The sequence below is a fragment of the Oncorhynchus mykiss genome, chromosome 4 (genome assembly GCF_057628025.1).
Source record: "Oncorhynchus mykiss isolate SJ-2025 chromosome 4, ASM5762802v1, whole genome shotgun sequence".
Classification (NCBI taxonomy): Eukaryota; Metazoa; Chordata; class Actinopteri; order Salmoniformes; family Salmonidae; genus Oncorhynchus; species Oncorhynchus mykiss.
Window position 1 is genome coordinate 32,623,746 of NC_143025.1, and position 22,196 is coordinate 32,645,941.

General features: G+C 42.5%; 1 protein-coding gene across 3 annotated transcripts in view; it reads left to right on the forward strand.

Moving 5' to 3' along the window:
• LOC110521701 (regulator of G protein signaling 21) overlaps positions 1 to 22,196 on the forward strand; it is a 61,466-nt gene that overhangs the window by 37,613 nt on the left and 1,657 nt on the right. Inside the window, exons 2-5 of one of the 3 annotated variants that reach the window (XM_090231875.1) lie at positions 19,498 to 19,603; positions 20,923 to 20,989; positions 21,092 to 21,183; positions 21,908 to 22,074. In XM_090231875.1, coding sequence (XP_090088001.1) covers positions 20,979 to 20,989; positions 21,092 to 21,183; positions 21,908 to 22,074 — 270 coding nt within the window. In that variant the 5' untranslated portion in view covers positions 19,498 to 19,603; positions 20,923 to 20,978. Of the gene's footprint in view, positions 1 to 19,497; positions 19,604 to 19,958; positions 20,143 to 20,922; positions 20,990 to 21,091; positions 21,184 to 21,907; positions 22,075 to 22,196 lie in introns of those variants that run through there. The other 2 variants (XM_021599483.3, XM_036969302.2) reach the window with 2 other exon arrangements.

Consider the following 22,196-nt stretch of genomic DNA (forward strand, 5'->3'; position numbering starts at 1 on the left):
TGCAACAGCTAACAGGTCCTGTATGGTTACCAATAGGATCAAGAGAGATCAATAATCATGGTTATTCACCTCTAATATGTGACTCATTTCAGGAAACTAGGTGTATGTCGCAAGTCACAACTTCACAGAAGTAGAGGAGAGTAATTTGAACATTATTTTAAATGTTTGGAGGGGGTCTCTCGAGTGGTGCAGTGGTCTAAGTCACTGCATCGCAGTGCTAGCTGTGCCACTAGAGATCCTGGTTTGAGTCCAGGCTCTGTCGCAGCCGGCCATGACCGGGAGACCCATTGGGCAGCGCACAATTGGCCCAGCATCGTCCAGGTTAGGGGAGGGTTTGGCTGGCCGGGATGTCCTTGTCCCTTCGCGCTCTAGCGCAAACTCCTGTGGCGGGCCAGGTGCTGACATGGTCGCCAGGTGTACGGTGTTTCCTCCAACACATTGGTGCGACTGGCTTCCGGGTTAAGCGGTCATTGTGTCAAGAAGCAGTGCAGCTTAGCTGGGTCGTGTTTCAGAGGACGCATGGCTCTTGACCTTTGCCTCTCGAGAGTCTGTACGAGAGTTGCAGCGATGGGACGAGACTGTATCTACCAATTGGATCCCATGAAATTGGGGAGAAAAAGGGGTAAAAAAAATCTAATTAAACCTGTTATGGATGATGCGAATTTTCGCAGCTTTTTGTTAAAAAATCGCGCAACATTTCAAAGTCCTGCTACTCATGCCAGGAATATAGTATATGAAGTATGTGTGTATAGAAAACACTCCGAAGTCTCTAAAACTGGTTAAATCGGGTATGTGGCTATAACAGAACGTGTTTAGGAGTAAAAATCCCTGGTAAAACTGTTTACCAAAAACACAAAAAAATATTTGTCCGCCATTCAATGTATTGTTTAAGGCGACCTAAAATAAATGAGGATCCCCTGTAAACGCCTACAGCTTCCACACGATGTCGCCATTACTGTCATTTTCTGACTCATTTGTCCTTGGTTACAACACGAATAGGCCCCTCCTTTCTTGAGGCGCACCACAGTATGTTGTGAAACTGAAAAAATGGACGATGATTTCCAGACTTGCTGCTATCGAATACAGATCGCCCCGTGATCAATTTGATACATCATTAACGTTTATTAATACCTAAAGTTGGTTTAGAAAAGTCGTTTGAAGTGATTTGTAAAAGTTTATAGGCGACTTTTGTAATTTTAAAAAGTGACGTTGCGTCTTGTAAATGGGCTTTTTGCAGCATCAGACTGGCCTTCAGCAAATGACATTTTGGGTATACAATGACGGATTTAATCTGGAAAAATACCCAATTGTGATGTTTATGGGACATATAGGAGTGCCAACAAAGAAGCTCGTCCAAGGTAATGAATGTTTTATATTTAATTTCTGCGTTTTGGGTAGCGCCGGCTACCGCAAAATCTGTTGTTTACGTGTCATGCTGGTATTTTGGGGGGGTGCATGCTATCAGATAATAGCTTCTCATGCTTTCGCCGAAAAGCATTTTACAAATCTGACTTGGTGGCTAGATTCACAACGAGTGTAGCTTTAATTCAGTACCTTGCATGTGTATTTTTATGAAAGTTTGAGATTTATCGAGTACTATACTATAGTACTATAGGTGGCGCTCTGAAATTTCCGCTGAGCTGTTCCTGTGCAGGGACCACCTCCGTAACAAGTTAAAAAATTAAAAAATAATACATTTTTGGCAGAAATGCCTTCTGGAATATTTCTAATTTTATGTGCTTGAATAATAAATGCGTATGCCATCTGTAAATACAAATAAAATGGTTAAATTACGAGCCTAGTTGGTTTAGCCGCAGAATAAGAGCAACCTTCCCGCTAGCCATGATTGGCTGAGATAGTGAGTAGGCTGGACATGCCGAGAGATGAGTTTGGCAACAACACCTGACTCCGTACTTCAGGTCAAGCATTACCAGCACTTCAGGTGAATATCATTTTCATTGCATTGTATGAGGTTATTCTTCTTATCTAAACTTGGGAGATGAATTGATGTTGTGCAAGGTTGTAATGTATTCTCAATTTTCTTTGTTATATCCTGTTTTTTTGTGTGTTAATGTCGCCTAGGAGCGTTCGGAGTCAGTCGGGACCAGGTTTCAGCTGCTGCGCAACGCTGACATCTTTCCTCCCAAGCATCACCTGGACTGGACACAGCTAGACAAACTTATCTTTTTGAGAAGATCAGGGAGCTTTGCGACAAAGAGTCTATGGACATCACATGCCCTGCACCAAAGTCAAGGGCAGGACAGAAACAGGCTCTCCGAATATAGATTCCCTTGTTCATGCGTGGTTTGGACAGACCAGTTCATCACTAGGAGCGAGTCCACAGTCATCAGTACTATCTTCAGTGCCTCTATTCAAATGAATCTCAGCTAACACACACACAATTTCTTTATCCTGCTGCTCAGCCACTTTACCCCTGATTGTATCTATATAACTACCTCATCTATCACTGATATCGTTATTGATATTGTTCTTGTACATTGTATATTATTTTCTTTATATTGACATTATCTATTTCTGATATTGTTACTATGCAAGTAATCATTTCACTGTACCATTTACACCTTGTGTAGAGACAGATCCACTTAGCAAGATGTGGCTGGGGGTTATAGCATTTATTGAAAATGTGTCTGAGTAAGTGCCATTTAATATTTTCATCTGGACACTTTGTTTGCCTGGATTGTTTCCTTATTGTAGGCTACTACTTCTACCACTTTTAATCTTAATATACTACTCACTGTTTAGCATATGACCTCACATGTGAATCCTTAAAGAGATGGGTGGGGCTGGTTTAAGAAGGTGTGAACAATGCTGAATGTGTCACGTTCTTACCTTTATTTTGTCTTTAGTTAGTTGGGGTGGGCAGTCTATGTTTTGTGTTTCTATGTTTACGTTTCTGTTTCGGCCTAGTGTGGTTCGCAATCAAAGGCAGGTGTCATTAGTTGTCTCTGATTGAGAATAATACTTAGGTAGCCTGGGTTTCACTATTGGTTTGTGGTTGTTTGTTTCCGTGTATGTGTTTGTCACCACACGGGACTGTTTCGGTTTTCGTTCATGTTCACATGTATTGTTTTGTATTTCTTAGTGTTCAGTTTATGTTTTATAATAAACGATATGGACACTTACCACGCTGCGTTTTTGTCCGATCCCTGCTACACCTCCTCAGACAAAGAGGAAATCTGCCATTACAGAATGGGTATAGACAAAGGAGAGCTCTCCAGTAGGTACCAAAACATTCAAAGGAACTTTGATGAAAAGTTTATCAATTTTCAAAGCAAAATTACTTTCCCATTGTTCCTCAAATGCAGTGTTTGATATACCATTTTGTAGCTCTATCTCTGCTTTTATCTAATGTATGAAACACCATTTCGAATTTTGCCAAATAACACCGAATCAAGGCGGTCAGTCACATGTCTGTGTTAGACCACAGAACACCCTGCTGTGAGGGTCTGAATGGAAGAGAATATAATGTATTATTGCCCACATGTCCTATCTTTTCTCTTCTCATCCATCTGTCTGCTGAATTACCCATTTAGACCCTAGTGCAGTCCTTGTACTTGTCAAAAGGGAAGGGATCACAAAGCTTTTGTGATGTGAAGTCTACCATTAGCCCCCTCCACACTCTCGCAAGTGTACTTAAGCTACAGTATATAGAGTACCAGTCAAAAGGTTAGACACCTAATTCAAGGGTTTTTCTTTTTGTACTATTTTCTACATTGTAGAATAATAGTGAAGATATCAAAACTGTGAAATAACACATATGGAATCATGTAGTAACCAAAAAAATGTTAAATCTAAATAAATGTTATCTTTTAGATACTTCAAAGTAGCCACCCAATAGCTTTGCACCCTATTGGCATTCTCTCAACCAGCTCACCTGGAATGCTTTTCCAAAGTCTTGAAGTAGTTCCCACATGCTGAGCACTTGTTTTGCTGCTTTTCCATCACTGTGGACCAACTCATCCCAAGCCATCCCAATTAGGTTGAGGTCAGGTGATTGTGGAAGCCAGGTCATCTGATGCAGCACTCCATCATTCTCCTTGGTTAAGTAGCCCTTACACAGCCTGTAGGTGTGTTTTGGGTCATTCTCCTGTTGAAAAACAAATTATAGTCCCACTAAGTGCAAACCAGATGGGATGGCGTGTCATTACAGAATGTTGTGGTAGCCATGCTGGTTAAGTGTGCCTTGAATTCTAAATAAATCTCTGACAGTGTCACCAGCATAGCACCCCCACACCATCACACCTCCTCCTCCATGCTTCACGGTGGGAACCATACATGCGGAGATCATCCGTTCAACAAAAATCCCAAATTTTGACTCATCAGACCAAAGGACAGATTTCCACCGGTCTAATGTCCATTGCTCGTGTTTCTTGGCCCAAGCAAGTCTCTTCTTCTTATTGGTGTCCTTTAGTAGTGGTTTCTTTGCAGCAATTTGACCATATAGACAGATTCACGGTCTCCTCTGAACAGTTGATCCCGAGATGTATCTGTTACTTGAACTCTGAAGAATTTATTTGGGCCATAATGTGAGGTGCAGTTAACTCTAATGAACTTATCCTCTGCAGCAGAGGTAACTCTAGGTCTTCCTTTCCTGTGGCGGTCCTCATGAGAGCCAGTTTCATCATAGTGCTTAATGGCTTTTGCGACTGCACTTGAAGAAACTTTCAAAGTTCTTAATGTTCCTGATTGACTGACCTTCATGTCTTAAAGTAATGATGGACTGTCGTTTCTCTTTGCTTATTTGAGCTGTTCCCTGCCATAATATGGACTTGGTCTTTTACCAAATAGGGCTATCTTCTCTATACCACCCCTACCTTTTCACAACACAACTGATTGGCTCAAACACATTAAAAAGGAGAGAAATTCCACAAATTAAGTTAACAAGGCACACCTGTTAATTGAAATGCATTCCAGGTGACTACTTCATGAAGCTGTTTGAGAGAATATTATCTTCTTAAAATTAGATTTTATACCTAATCCTAACTAATGAAGGCCATGATTGATGAGTTGGTCCAACAGACCTTTCGTACATTTGGGCGGAAGTGTTTGGGAACGAGATTAGGTGTAATTTGACTAACATGACATCACTTTAGACCGTATTCTATTCCTTTGACCAAAAATGTCACCCTTTATAAAGCACATGTTTCTATCATATTCAACATAGTGGGTTATGTCACACAGTTATGCCACAACTATGAACCCTTTATAAACCTCATGACATAGGGTTAGATACTTTATAACACATGTATGTAGTGCTTATGAAGGCATTATGAAGGCTTTATGAAGCCTTTACAAGCTGAACATAATTTAAAGCGGGACCCAAGCAATCTGTTTTACAACAGCAAGAAATGAACAAACTCTATGCCCTGAGGATAAATTTGCCTAAAATTGCCTAACTACCCACTAAATGTGTCGCAGGTGACTACTGCAAGAACATTTCAACACAACTGTCTTTTAAGTAAGCCAAAAAATATTTGACTGTTGCTGTGCTTTTGTAAAAATTTAGAGAGCCCTTCAGAATTTGTTGCTGCTTTTACTTCAGGATAAAAGAGCCCATTAGACATCCATTATTTCTCCATCCGTTACTTATTACTCACATTCTTGAGAATGTGGATTGTTAATGGAGTTACACTTGTTGATGAAGAGTTTCTGCCCATTCTCTTCCACCAAGACATTCATCACACAGAACGACTTCTTATTTCTAGTAAGCTTCAGTGAGGAGGACGGAAGTAATGGCCGCTCTGACATAGACTATACAAACTATACCATACTAATATTTACACATGGCTCCATTAGATAAACTGGCGGCTAATTGTACCATTCCACAACTCATAACAACTCGTGGCCTCCATTAGCGCCAATGTAATTAGTTGTAATTTGCATCATTAAAGAGCAAACAATGGCCTAATCATTTATGAATACTCAATCAGAAGATAATTACCGTAACTTGATCTGCATCTTCAGGCGGCAGGCTGGAAAGGAGAGGAGGAGAGGACGTAGTCAGATTACAGGACATTATCTTTCTCTCTCTCTCTCTCTCTCTCTGTGTTTGTCTCTCTCTGTGTGTGTGTGTGTGTGACTCTTTCTCACAGCTGAAACAAACACACTAATTTAGTCACTGGGAAACAACTGTGTTTGTTCATGTCTGGTGGCTTGTCATGTGAAATTGTAAAATATTTGTCCTTCTCATGTACAGTATATCACAATAGTGAGTACACCCCTCACATTTTTGTAAATATGAGTGTTTCTTTTCATGTGACAACACTGAAGAAATGACACTTTGATACAATGTAAAGTAGTGAGTGTACAGCTTGTATAACAGTGTAAATTTGCTGTCCCCTCAAAATAACTCAACACAGCCATTAATGTCTAAACCGCTGGCAACAAGAGTGAGTACACCCCTAAGTGAAAATGTCCAAATTGGGCCCAATTATCAATTTTCCCTCCCCGGTGTCATGTGACTCGTTAGTGTAACAAGGTCTCAGGTGTGAATGGGGAGCAGGTGTGTTAAATTTGGTGTCATCGCTCTCAACAATGCACCTCATGGCAAAGAACTCTCTGAGGATCTGAAAAAAAGAAATGTTGTCCACATAAAGATGGCCTGGGCTATAAGAAGATTGCCAAGACCCTGAAACTGAGCTGCAGCACGGTGGCCAAGACCATACAGCGGTTTAACAGGAGAGGTTCCACTCAGAACAGGCCTCGCCATGGTCGACCAAAGAAGTTGAGTGCACGTGCTCAGCATCATATCCAGAAGTTGTCTTTGGGAAATAGACTTATGAGTGCTGCCAGTATTGCTGCCGAGGTTGAAGGGGGAGGGAGGGGGGGGGGGGGGGGGGGGGGTCAGCCTGTCAGTGCTCAGACCATACGCCGTACACTGCATCAAATTGGTCTGCATGGCTGTCATCCCAGAAGGAAGCCTTTTCTAAAGATGATGCACAAGAGAGCCCGCAAACAGTTTGCTGAAGACAAGCAGACTAAGGACATGGATTACTGGAACCATGTCCTGTGGTCTGATGAGAACAAAATAAACCTATTTGGTTCAGATGGTGTCAAGAGTGTGTGGCGGCAACCAGATGAGGAGTACAAAGACAAGTGTGTCTTGCCTACAGTCAAGCATGGTGGTGGGAGTGTCATGGTCTGGGGCTGCATGAGTGCTGCCGGCACTGGGGAGCTACAGTTCATTGAGGGAACCATGAATGCCAACATGTACTGTGACATACTGAAGCAGAGCATGATCCCCTCCCTTCGGAGACTGGGCCGCAGGGCAGTATTCCAACATGATAATGACCCCAAACACACCTACAAGACAACCACTGCCTTGCTAAAGAAGCTGGACGTCAGGTCAGCGTAACACAGCCACAGGCAGATCAGTTGAAACTGGGGCAGCAGCATGACCAGGTGGACTGGGGACAGCCAGGAGTCATCAGGCCAGGAAGTCCTGAGGCATGGTCTTAGGGCTCAGGTCCTCCGGGAGGGGAGGGAGAGAGTGAGAATTAGAAGGAACATATTTAATTTCACACAGGACACCAGATAAGACAGGATAATTACACCAGATGTACAGTAACATACTGTCCCTAGCCCCCCAGCACATATACTATTGCAGCAAAGATACTGGAGGCTGAGACATGGAGGGTCGGTGACACTGTGGCCCCGTCCGACGATACCCCCAACCAGGCAGGATATAACCTCACCCACTGTGCCAAAACAAAAAACCCTCCTGGAGGACCTGAACCCTTCAGATGGTTTGGGATGAGTTGGACCGCAGAGTGAAGGAAAAGCAGCAAACAAGTACTCAGCATATGTGGGAACTCCTTCAAGACTGTTGGAACAGCATTCCAGGTGAAGCTGGTTGAGAGAATCCCAAGAGTGTGCAAAGCTGTCATCAAGGCAAAGGGTGGCTACTTTGAAGAATCTCAAAAATAAAATATATTTAGATTTATTTAAGTTTTTTGGTAACTACATGATTCCATATGTGTTATGTCATTGTTTTGATGTCTTCACTATTCTACAATTGTAACGGTATTCCTGTGGTGAAGTAGAGGCGGACCAAAAAGCAGCGTGATTATATTGATTCATGTTTAATACAAAAGGATAAACCCGAACACTACAAAACAACAAACGTGGAAAACCAAAAACAGCCCTGTCTGGTGCAAAACACAGAGACAGGAACAATCACCCACAAACACACAGTGAAACCCAGGCTACCTAAGTATGATTCTCAATCAGAGACAACTAATGACACCTTCCTATGATTGAGAACCATACTAGGCCGAAACATAGAAATACCCCAAAACATAGAAAAACAAACATAGACTGCCCAACATAGACTGCCCAACAATGTAGAAAATAGTAAAAATAAAGAAAAAACCTTGAATGACTAGGTGTGTCCAAACCTTTGACTGGTACTGTATGTACAGTGGATTTGGAAAGTATTCAGACCCCTTGACATTTTTCATGGTCAACCTGACCAGCTTTAGAGTTCCTCTTTGGAGATGGGAGAACCTTCCAGAATGACAACTATCTTTGCAGCACTCCACCAATCAGGCCTTTATGGTAGAGTGGCCAGATGGAAGCCTCTCCTCAGTAAAAGGCACATAACGGCCAGCTTGGAGTTTTTCAAAAGGGCAATAGGACACTCAGACAATGAGAAACTGAATTCTCAGGTCTGATGAAACCAATATGGAACTCTTTGGGCTGAATGCCAAGTGATACCTCTGAAGAAAACCTAGCACCATCCCTACGTGAATCATGGTGGTGGCAGCATCATGCTGTGGGGATGTTTTTCAGGGTCAGGGATTGGGAGACTAGTCAGGATCGAGGGAAAGATGAATGGAGCAAAGTACAGAGAGATCCTTTATTAAGATTTGCTCCAGAGTACTCAGACTGGGGGTGAAGGTTCCCCTTCCAACAGGACAATGACCCTAAGCATACAGTCAAGAAAACACATGAGTGGCTTCGGGACAAGTCTCTAAATGTCCTTGAGTGGCCCAGCCAGAGCCCGGACTTGAACCCAATTCAACATCTCTGGAGAGACCTGAAAATCGCTGTGCAGCGACACTCCTCATCCAACCTGACAGCTTGAGAGAATGCAGTAAAATATGGGAGAAACTCCCCAAATACAGGTGTGCTAAGCAAAAAATTCTAAAAAGATATTTTAAAAACATATAATGGGGTATTGTGTGTAGATTGATGAGGAAAACAATCCATTTAAGGATAAGGCTATAACATAACAAAATGTGGAAAAAGTCGAGAGGTCTGAATACTTTCCAAATGCACCATATGTATATACAGTTGAAGTCGGAAGTTTACATACACTTAGGTTGGAGTCATTAAAACTAATTTTTCAACCACAAATTTCGGCATGTCAATTAGGACATCTACTTTGTGCATGACACACAAGTCATTTTTCCAACAATTGTTTACAGACAGATTATTTCACTTATAATTCACTGTTTCACAATTCCAGTGGGTCAGAAGTTACACTAAGTTGATTGTGTATGTAAACTTGTAAACAAAAGTTGACTGTGCCTTTAAACAGCTTGGAAAATTCCAGAAAATGATGTCATGGCTTTAGAAGGTTCTGGTAGACTAATTGACACCATTTGAGTCAATTGGAGGTGTACCTGTGGATGTATTTCAAGGCCTACCTTCAAACTCAGTGCTTCTTTGCTTGACATCATGGGAAAATTATAAGAAATCAGCCAAGACCTCAGAAAATAAATTGTAGACCTCCACAAATCTGATCCATTCCTGGGAGCAATTTCCAAAAGCCTGAAGGTACCACGTTCATCTGTACAAACAATAGTACGCCAATATAAACACCATGGGACCACGCAGCCATCATACAGCTCAGGAAGGAGATGCATTCAGTCTCCTAGAGATGAACATACTTTTGTATGAAAATTGCAAATCAATCCCAGAACAAGAGCAAAAGACCTTGTAAAGATGCTGGAGGAAACAGGTACAAAAGTATATGTATCCACAGTAAAATGAGTCCTATATCGACATAACCTGAAAGGACGCTCAGCAAAGCAGAAGCCACTGCTCCAAAACTGGCATAAAAAATAGACTACAGTTGCAACTCCACATGGGGACAAAGATCGTACCTTTTGGAGAAATGTCCTCTGGTCTGACAAAACAAAAATAGAACTGTTTGGCCATAATGCCCATCGTTATGTTTGGAGGAAAAAGGGGGTGGCTTGCAAGCCGAAGAACACCATCCCAACAGTGAAGCACGGGGGTGGCAGCATCATGTTGGTTTAAGGACACCAAAGTCAAGGTATTGGAGTAGCCATCACAAAGCGCTGACCCCAATCCTATTGAAAATGTGTGGGCAGAACTGAAAAAGCGTGTGCTGCAAGGAGGCCTACAAACCTGACTCAGTTACATCAGCTCTGTCAGGAGCAATGGGCCAAAATTCACCAAACTTATTGTGGGAAGCTTGTGGAAGGCAACCCGAAATGTTTGACCCAAGTTAAACAATTTAAAGGCAATGCTACCAAATACTAATTGAGTGTATGTAAACTTCTAACCCACTGGGAATGTGATGAAAGATATAAAAGCTGAAATAAATAATTATCTCTACTATTATTCTGACATTTCACATTCTTAAAATGAAATGGTTTGTCACGACTTCTACCGAAGGCAGTTCTTCTCCCTGTTCGGGCGGTGCTCGGCGGGCGGCCTCACAGGTCTACTAGCCATCACCATTCCCTTTTTCCTATTTGGTTTGTTTTGTCTTTGTTTCTTTTTCACACCTGTTTTAATTTGATTTAATATCTGTGTGTAAATATTTACCCTGTTGCCTGCCTAGGTTTGTGCGGGATTATTCTTTCATTGTGATGTGCTCGGTGAGGTTATGCAATTCTTTGTTTTCACGGATTCATAAGAGTGTTATTGTCGGAACTTTGTTTGTTCCTCCGTGCGTTTGTAGGGGTTCTCTGTTGTCGAAGTATGCTTCTCAGACATCTCTGCTCTCCTGCGCCTGACTCCACCTACCTCCTAAACGCAACATTATCACATGGTTATCCTATCTGACCTAACACAGGGAATTTTTACTAGGATTACATGTCAGGAATTGTGAAAAACTTCTGTCTTCAACTGTATGTATGTATGGAGCATAATGTATTTACAGTTTTATTCACGTTTTCAAGTTCTGGTGAGAAATAATGCATTCTGATTATTGCATAAATTGACATGATGTGTGTAAAATATTTTTTTGAAGGTTGTACTGATTATAATTAGCTAATGCTAAGCTATTTGCCAGCTATGTGTGGCTCCATGTCTGTTAACATTATACATTGCATTCTGGGTGTCACAAATGTCTGTCAGACCAAAGATGTTATAACTAGGTGAAGGAATGGTTCACTCATCTTTCGAGTAAACCTCCGGAAGTGAATGAAGGGAAGTGAATTATTGTTGATGATACAACCCTTCAACATGCATACTGCAAACAGACCAAATTCATATTGTCTCCTCTTATTGGCTTTGATAGACACGGGAAAAAAAACATTGCGGCGCGCACAAACTACCCATTGTCAGATTACCTTCGATTTCTAAAGTTTTACTCAATTATTTCGATCAATGTTGAGCTCACCCGTGATGTGATGAATTATAAATAGTAATTGCTGGTTTCTGTCAGCCGAGAGTACTCTAAATATGACCACTTGTGTTACATCAATCTTTCCTCAGTCAGCGCTAAGACTAATGTAGCCAACATTTTCTGGTTTGGATGATTGTATGCTGTCGCTACTTCTGTGAATGTCTGAACATTGCATCCAAAAATAAACTGGTCACATTCAAGACACCGCTTTGTAAGCACTGTGTATGTGCAAATGTTTCTGTGGAAAAACAGTGTGGCTAGCTCAAATGTTGACTGTTGTGTCAATCGAGTAAGTAAGCTCTCTAATCACACCGGTTTGAGCTTACACTGCAAGGACCACTGTAGAATGATCACACCTGTATGTTGGTACTTGTGAAAAGGTTAAAGGTCGAGACAGAGTCTGCGTCTCTCACATGGATAGGCAGACCATTCCATAAAAATGGAACCCTGCCTCCAGCTCTTTGCTTAGAAATACTTGGCACAATAAGGTGGCCTGCATCTTGTGACAGTAGCATATGTGTAAGTATGTATGGCAGGACCAAATCAAAGAGATAGGTAGGAGCAAATCCATGTAATTCTTTGTAGGTTAGCAGTAAAACTTTGAAATCAGCTGTAGCCTTAACAGGGAGCCAGTGTAGAGAGGGTGGCACTGGAGTAATATGATCACATTTTTTGGTTGTCTTGAAACACAGGCATTCTGTTTGTCACATTTATTTGGGGGCTTCACCATGTTTAATCGAAATGTACAGCTGTATTTCGTCCGCATAGCAGTAACAGTTGACATTGTTTTTCCTAATGACATCACCAAGAGGTAGAATATATAGTAAAAACAATAGTGGTCCTTAAACGGAACATTGAGAAACACTGAAACATACAATTCATTTGTCAGAGGAGAAACCATCTACAGAGACAAACTGATATCTTTCCGACAGATAAGACCTAAACCAGGCAAGAACTTGTCTGTGTAGACAATTAGGGTTTCAAATATCTCCAAAAGAATGTGGTGATCGATGGTGTTAAAAGCGGCACTAAGGTCTAGGAGCGTGAGGACAGATGCAGAGCCTTGGCATGATGCCAATAATAATTAATTTACCACCTTCACGAGTGTAGTCTCAGTCCTATGAAAGGGTCTAAAACCAGACTGAAGCGTTTTGTACACATTATTTGTCTTCACGAAGGCAGTGAATTGCTACACAACAGCTTTTTCAAAAATGTTTTACTTCATCACCAAAAAGTAGAGGAATGGGAGATTCAATGTATTTTCTGGATGAAGGTTTGGTTTTTTCAGGAGAGGCTTTATTACTGCCAGTTTTTGTGAGTTTGGTACACATCCGGAGGATAGGGAGCCATTTATTATGTTCAACATAGGAGGGCCAAGCACAGGAAGTAGCTCTTTCAGTAGTTTAGTTGCAATAGGGTCCAGTAGGCAGCTGGAAGGTTTAGAGGCCATGACTATTTTCATGAATGTGTCGATAGATACAGGATTAAAACACCCGAGTGTTTCCATTGATCCTAGTTCCTGGCAATTCTGTGCAGATTCAGGACACTGAGCTTTGGAGAAATAGTCAGATTCAAAGAGGAGTCCGTAATTTTCTTTCTAATGATTATAATGATCATGGTCTTCTCATTGAAGAAGTTCATGAATTCATCACTGCTGAAGTAAAGGCCATCTTCTCTTGGGGAATGCTGCTTTTTAGTTAGCTTTGTGACAGTATCAAAAATACATTTTGGATTGTTCTTAATCTCCTCAATTAGGTTGGAAAAGTAGGCTGATCGAGCATCAGTGAGGGCTCTTTGATATTGCAAGGGCTGTATTTTCAAGCTATTCGGAAGACTTCCAGTTTGGTGAAGCACCATTTCCATTCCAATTTTCAGGAAGCTTGCTTCAGGGCTTGGGTAGTGGATTTTCTGTATACCAAGGAGCTAATTTCTTGTGACAAAAGTTTTTTGTTTTTAAGGGTGCGACTGCATCTAAGGTATTACGCAAGGTTATATTTAGATCCTCAGTTACTAGTGATTTTTGTACTCCGAATTCCTTGGGTAGGTGGAGGAAGTCTGGAAGGGCATCGAGGAATCTTTAGGTTGTCCGAGAATTTATAGCGCGGCTTGGTTTGGGTCTGAGCAGATTATTTGCTGCTATTGCCAACATAATAAAATGGTGGTCCGATAGTCCAGGATTTTGAGGAAAAACATTTAGCTCCACAATATTTATTCCATGGGACAAAACTAGATCCAAGGTATGCCCGTGGCAACGCGTAGGTCCGGAGACATGTTGGACAAAACACACTGAGTCGATGATGGCTCCGAAACCCTTTGAGTGGGTCTGTGGACTTTTCCATGTGAATATTGAAGTCACCAAAAAGTAGAATATTATCTGCCATGACAACAAGATCCGATAAAAATTCAGGGAACTCCAAGAGAAACACTGTATTCGGCCCAGGAGACCTGTAAACAGTAGCTATAAAAAGTGATTGAGTAGGCTGAAAACATTTAATGAATAGAAGCACAAAAGACAAAAACGCAGTCTTTTTTAAAATAAATTATTGAAATTTGCTCTTATAAATGTTAGCAACACCTCCACATTTGCGGTATGCGCGGGGGATATAATCACTAGTGTAACAAGAAGGAGAGGTCTCATTTAACACAGTAAATTCATGAATCTTTAGCAATGTTTCAGTCAGGCCAATCACATCAAGGTTATGATTAGTGCCTAGTTAATTGACTATGATTACCTTGTAAGTGAGGGATCTAACATTAAGTAGTCCTATTTTGAGATGTGAGGTACAGTATTATCACAATCTCTTTCACTAATGACAGGAATGGAGGAGGTCTTTATTCCAGTGAGATTGCTAAGGCGAAAACTTCCATGTTTAGTTTTGTTCAACCTAGATCGAGGCACAGACACGGTCTCAATGGGGAAAGCTGAGCTGACTACACTGACTGTGCTAGTGACTAACAACCTGTTGCCTGGCCTGCACCCTATATCATTGTGGAGCTAGAGGAGTTAGAGCCCTGTCTATGTTGATAGGTAAGATGAGAGCACCCCTCCAGCTTGGATGGAGTCAGTCACTCCTCAGCACATCAGGCTTGGTTCTGATGGTGGAGGAGTCCCAGAAAAAGGGCCAATTATCTACAAATTCTACCTTTTGGGAGGGTCAGAAAACAGTTTTCAACCAGCGATTGAGTTGTGCGAGTCTGCGATAGAGCTCATCACTCCCCCGAACTGAAAAGGGGCCAGGGACAATTACTTGATGACAACGCATCTTTCTAGCTAAGTTACACACTGAATATATGTTGCACTTGGTGACCTCTGACTATTTCATCCTAACATCGTTGGTGCTGACGTGGATAACATTATTCCTATACCATCTACACTTGCCAGTTTAAGTCTCAGCCAGCACCATCTTCTGATTAGCCTTTACGTCGGTAGCCCTGACCCCTGGTAAACAATGTATGATTGCTGGGGATTATTTTTAAGTCTAGTATTGTGGGTAATGGAGTCAGCTCGGTCTCCGATCCGTTGCTTAATTGGGAGAACCGGTTGAAAGTTTCTGTCGGCTGAATGAGCGACATCGGTTGAGCATACCTACAGCATTTCTTCGAGAAGCCTTAAGTAAGTAGTCAGGCTGTGGAGACTGTGCAATAGGATTTATACTACTATCTGTACTTACTGGTGGCAAAGACGCTGTTTCATCCTTTCCTACACTTAAATTGTCCTAACGATTGCGTCTGAAGCTGGGCTGGCAACTCACCTATCCTCACTAAGGTGATAGTTCATAGTGTAGCATAGCGTTAATGTTTCCAATTCGTTTTCCCGTCTGGTGGAACTCCGCTGGAACCATGTCCAGGTAAAGTGTCTGGCGTGAAAAAGTTGAGCAAGGAAAAAACTAAGACTTTGGTAAATATGTTAAATGCAGAGTTTTGTTTAAATGGTTAACAAATTAAAAGTTTGGCAGGGATCCAAGTAGCAACAAACAGCACAGTACCACAGAGACAAAGCAGAAATGATTAAATGAGATTAAGGAGAACAAATACATAAACAGCAAAGACTGTGTTGAATATGGATGTTGTACAGCCGCTGTGAATGTAAGCGTTATTGTGGGGTGAGCCTGCAGACAGACTGATGTTATTTAGGATAAACACAGACCCACTGAGACTGACAGATTACATATTACATACCTACAGCCAGACAGCAGCAGTAACCCAGACAGTCAAAAAAAATAAACATTAAATGGGAACCCTGAAAGAGAAAAGGTTATAACTTTCTAAGTATTTACATTGCTGCTCTCCATCGGAAGTGCCAATAAGGGAAACAATAAGGAAATGACTTGTGGTTGAACACAATGAGTACATCCAACTACATTAAACGTAGCCCTAACCAATAGGTGTGTCCTGCCACTGAGACACATAGATCCAAACACTTAGGCCATGGAGCAGTGGTAGCTGAGCTTTTAACATGAGCAATAGTGGCCACAGCAACTCTGTGCTTGGCCAGACCCACTGTCAGAGGAGAAGGAGAGGGGGAGAGAGACGAGGATAGGGAGAGAAGCCTAATAGAGACAGAGCTCCCCACAGTGGCTGATAATATGTTAGTTATAGGATGTCAGCTGTGGATTTGGCGATGCATACAATCAAATACTATACTGTACACCAAACGAAAAGAAAATGCATAGAGTGTATATATGATTGTGTCTGTGGGTCAAAGAGAGAGAGAGAGAGAGAGAACGAGAGAGAAAGAGAGAGAGAGAACTTTATGTAGAGCATCGACTGTTAGATGCATCCTCCGCTATGGTAATGTTTGAAACAGTGGAGAAAGGAACTCAGCCAGGCCGCCAACGTACCGGAGAACAAGCGCCCACGCGTGGACTATTCAGCCATAACATCCATCCAGTCCAGATTTATATACCCCCCAGAATGATCCAATGGAGAGCCGCACCTTGAATTGCTTGTTGCGCCCCCTACCTGCTCGGAGAACGAGCGAGGCACATCGCTGTGGGTGGGTGAGTGTGTCTGTCTGCCCATGTGTCTGTGTGTCCGTCTGTCCGTCTGTGTTTTAATGTGTCTGTGTGCACTGTGGCTGGCGCAACCTCGCCGCAACCATAACCCGAGCTCCTTGAAACGTCCCGCGGCTATGTTCCTCTGCATCACCATGTTGGCCCTCCTTTGAGGGATTTGTTCGGCCTAAGCACACCGAGGGAGACTAGGGGTGTGGTTGAACCAGCCCCTTTGCCAGCCAGCTAGTTTTCAACCAGCCAGCCGCCACTGTCTTTGTGTGTGAGAAAGTGAGAGAAGGATGGAGGGCGAGCGATTGAGCGAGTCAGGCCCTGGAGTTGAGCCCTCTCGGCAATCCTGTCCTGAGTCTGGATATCCAAACACGCTCCCGCTTGCACCTCCGTGCCTGGGACCCCCCGATTGTGCTCCAGCCCCTACATCGACAGGAAGGAAGGGTTGTGCTGCCTCAAGAAGTGCCCCACCAGCGGCATATAGGTGTGCCTCTGCATGGCGATGTTGTACAGGAGCTGAGCCATCCTCATCTGCATCGCGCCGCCCATCTCCCCTATGTACGTCACGCCTGACAGACAGCAGTGGATGCCGTACATGCAGTGGGTCGTGTGGAGGAACATGGCGACGGGAAGCGGATTGGAAGCATGGCCCTCGTCGAGGCGTAGAGGACGTTGAGCAGCTGGCAGAAGTGCTCCCCCGGCACCTCCCGCTAGCCGCTCATTAAGAAGCCTCAGATAGCTCTGCACCAGGAGATCCCAGAGGTCGGAGTTCTTCATATTGCAGAGATCCCCCCCGCCACCGCACTACCGGGAATGAGCACCTGGCCGACTGCAGGAAGCCCCGCTGCCGCGAGCAAGGTGTTGACCGCATCCTGGAAGTCATCCTGTTGCTTACAGATGCAATGGAAACGCAGCAGCTGGGACTTGGCCAGGCCTCTGAAGGTGTGCGATGGGTGGTAGCTGGACAAGGGTTGCATTTAATTACATTTTGAGAGAGAGCGAGAGGGAGAGAGAAAAAGAAAGAGGATTTGGAAGGAAATACAATTGTTATTGTTACATTGGAAGTGAACAGGGATTTTTTCCAGTACGCCTGGTGGTCAAATGCTATGTAATTAGGGAGTAGTGTTGCCACAGAGCAACCAGAACAGAACAGAGGAGGGAGAAGAGGAAGGCTGCTGGCTAATCAAGTCTCCAATCAGTATGGGGTGGTAATCACCATGAGTCCATGTGAAAATGCAAATCACATTCATTAAAAATGGATGTCCCAGTCCTGTTTCTCCTGTCATAACAAAAGATAATTAAAGTCCCAGTGCAGTCCAATTTTTTCCAGTGTTTTATATATATTTCCACACTATGAGGTTGGAATAATACTGTGAAATTGTGATAATGCGCATTAGTGTAAGAGCTGTTTGAAAAGACCGCATGAACTTTCTACCTGTTTTGATGGGATGCAGTTTAGGCCTGCCTGGTGACATCAATTATTTAATCAACCAATAAGAAGGAGAGTTCCAAACCTCTCTACCAATAACAGCTAGTTACCCTCCCCACTCAGATTACTCCCAGACAGTCCTAGCAAAGTTATTGTTTGACAAATTGCTCATTTTAATTGAAAACAATCACAGTCAGGTATTTCATTGTTACCCAGAAAATATTTGATATTGAGATAAAATCGTCTGCATTGGACCTTTAAGAAATAATAACGATATTAAAATCTCGTATCCGCTCTCTCTCCATCTCTTTCTGTTTCTCTCTGCTTTTCCATCTTTCTCCATCTCTCATTTTCTCCCACTAGAGAATGGATTTGAGTGAATAGAGAGATTTGATTGTTGTTATTTTCTTCTTCTTATATAAATGAGTCCTCCACAGGTTTGATTCAGTACACTTGGAGAGCAGTGGTGGTTATTCAAATCAGGAGCTAATCCAAACTTATTCAGGGGGTCTATATTGCCTATACAAATATCTAGAAGTTTACACAATGTTTAGCTAAGGTGTCATTTACACTTGTGAAATCTTTGTAGCTCATTAAGAAATCTTGACTAACTTGGCGCAGTGTTGTAAAAAAAAATATGCATTATCTACTGAAGAAGTCTGCTTCAAGAGCGTAGATGTTGTATATTTTACAGGCATCATTCATCACTCATGTATCAGAATAATTCCCAGCTGGACCACCTCTCATCTCCAGTGCAGCCCTTCCCCTTTACTCAACATCTCTGCTCTCCTTCCACTGCAACCTTTCCCCTGGTCATTGTTGCATAGGAGTAATGCCCTCTCAAATACATAACCTGGTGGGATGAAGGTCAATAAATAAAGGTAAAGAAACGATTTCATCACAAGCCTCAACAGGACTGAGTGTTCTCACCTTGTGAATGGATGAATAGAGGGAGGTTGGCTGGAAGATGAATGGCTGTTTCATTCAGCTTGGCAGAGGCACTGAGCCCAATGGATAAACTGGCCTTCACCTGCCCTTGTACACAGCAAAGCCATGGCCATAGTTCAGAGGGAATTAATGCATGACAAATACATGACAAATAGGAAAAGAGCTAAGATGGGTTTTATGTCTGCTCCTGGACACAGACCAAGTGAAAGGCTGGGGGAAACCACATAAAAGAAGCATGGCCAATCATGACCATGGAGGCCAGCATGTGTGTAAAGGCTTTTGTAACATACCTGATTCAACACCATCCACCTAATACATGGTCTTAAACACTGTCCACGGTTAGTTGAGTCAGGTGTGTAAGTGCTGGGCTGTAGAAATGCCTGCATACATTGTGGCACATGGCACATAGGCTCCTGAGAAGGAATGATAATGTTAGCCTGTGCAACATGAAACACAGGCTCATATCTGACAGGTTTGGTTTGTGTTGTCAGGTTTCCAGCTGCAGCAGCCACAGAAGCAGTGTTTTTATAGCACCTGTTCTCATTCTCCCACAGCGTCTCATCGAGGGCTCACAAATCTGCCGGGAGGGGTGGACAGGTAGAGACACTCTGCTGCGTCTGTCCCCAAAGCTGTCGCTTGTCCCCCTTGCTCACTACACTGCCAGTTGTTCTGTCATCAGTCATTTTCATAGCCCTTGTAACTGGGGGACGACGGTGTGTGTGTGTGTCCCCGTCTCCCTCACTCCTTCCTTTCTTCCTCCTTCTTACCCTCTCCTCTGCTGCCTGTCTTCATGGGAGAGTGATGGGCAAATGGTTTATCGTTGAACTGAGTCGAACATCTCTCTCTGATTTTTCAAGCTTCCTTGATTCCCACCCTGGGAATTCCAAAATGCACAGTAAAATCTCTGAATCACCTCTTAACCCTCCCATCTGCCAATCCTCCTCCCAGCCCAACATGTGAATACTTGTGTGTTTTAGCCAGAGGGGAATAGCAAACGGGGGAATAGAATAGGGAAGTCCAACTAGAAGTAGGAAAAAAATCAGTTGTTGAGCATATCGACCAGTGCTAATTTTTCAGGAGTACAAACTAATTTTCAGGGATTTTGAAGGGATTTTGGATAACTATATATATACATTGTAAGTATGAGCTTTATACTTTTCTTTTCCTGTATAGAGAAATAGAGAGAACCTTGGATTGGGACCGTTCCTTTCACATTCCTTTAATTCTGTACTGAACATCAACTGGCTGACCTAAATTGTTTTGCTGCTTTTGTTTGCATTTCTAAGCACAAAGGAATGATGCTTCATTGTAAGTGATTAGTAGTTCATATATCGTGAGTCTGATACAGAACACTGATCACTGATAAATGGTCAAACATGACAGATTATTGCTTGTTTTAAACTATTTTGACATGGGGAATGCTCCTTACTTCCGTAGCAAACTGTTGGTTACTCATTTTGAAGTAATACTTGTAATCTATTAATGAATCAATAATCATAATGGATGATCAGTGTCTTCTGAAACATCAGCAGATTCTGTAAGCTGAAGTTTAGAGGTTTTCTTTTTCCGTCCCATAATTCATAGCGATACTGTCCAGTTGCTGTTCTGCTTCTGCATTTTTTGGCACAAAAACATCTTTGACTAGACAGGCTTCCTGTGCTCTGTTGCCTCTCTCTCTCCGTCTCTCTGTCTGTGTCTCTCTCTCTCTCTCTCTCTCTCTCTCTCTCTCTCTCTCTCTCTCTCTCTCTCTCTCTCTCTCATATCTGTCTCTCTCTCTCTCTCTCTCTCTCTCATATCTGTCTCTCTCTCTCTCTCTCTCATATCTCTCTCTCTCTCATATCTGTCTCTCTCTCTCTCTCTCATATCTCTCTCTCTCTCTCATATCTATGTCTATCTCTCTCTCTCTCTCATTTTAGATCAGCTGTTTCCATCCTCCATCTCTCATGTTAGGTCGAATATCAGGCACAGGGGCATGGACAGGAAGTAAGTCAACATCATGTTCTGTTTAAATGTAAACCATTGGATCATCATCATCATCACCAATATCGCATTCATCATCAACAACAAACAATTAAGAGTCTCTAGGCTTTTTTGTTGTTTCTGTAGGGCCCCCAAGCCCCCGAACGATGAAGTTGTGTCATGGCGACAGTCCCTCAAAAAACTTCTGGAGTGTAAAAGTAAGACAATGTACTCTTCTTTACTCTCTGTCTTTCTCCACTGATACTGTTGATACAGTCCTACCAAAGCAAGTGCAGAGAAGTGGTGCCAGTATAAGTCTGAAGTCCTTGGAATAGGGGGGACAAGTTGGCTGCCATTGTACATATTTTGTCTTGTGTCGATTTAAGTCGGTTCTCCAGCTGTGATTTATGTAATGCAATTAGTGTGAGTAATGTATGTTTGTGTTCCCAAAAGACGAATAACAATTGGCACAGGACCTTTAAGTAAGCTAAGCATTTTGAGAAGGCTACAGTAGGTTACAGGACACAAAGGACAACTATTCCCATATGACATCTGAAATAATGACTCACTCACATCTGAAACAAATGTCATGTTTTTTTGGCATTGTACATTTAACACCCTTATTATGTTGTATATTCATTTACTGTAACAACATTGGAGGTTGCAAAATAACAGTAGAGGACCATTTTAAAATTGAAACCCAGAACATCTGTTGTTGTGCTTGAGCAAACATATTCCTTTAACAAGTCTCTGGCATTTAGGGACTCACTCAAACTAAACCAGTTTGACAACTTCGTGGGCCAGCCTACTCTCTCTCTAAACCTGCAGGTCATGGGCAGTGGCCATGCTCACATGTGTGTGCCTGCCTATGTGAATGCGAGCGTGATTCGGTCTGTAATTCTAATTTCACACCATTCTCCTTTTTCTGTCTCTACTGTGTAGCAGGGCAGCTGGCCTTCAGAGAGTTCCTGAAGACAGAGTACAGCGAGGAGAACATCTTGTTCTGGCTGGTCTGTGAGGAATACAAGACCATCACCTCCAACACTGAGATGGCTGAAGCAGCGAAAAGAATCTACACAGAGTTTGTACAGGTCGACGCCCCCAGACAGGTGCATATAGACATCAGATGGAACATCTCTTTCGGTGCAACTTTATCTTCTTTCTTTCTTTCATTTTCTCTCTCTAGCTCTCTCCCTATAACTGTCTCTGTCTTTCTCTCTATTTCCCCCTT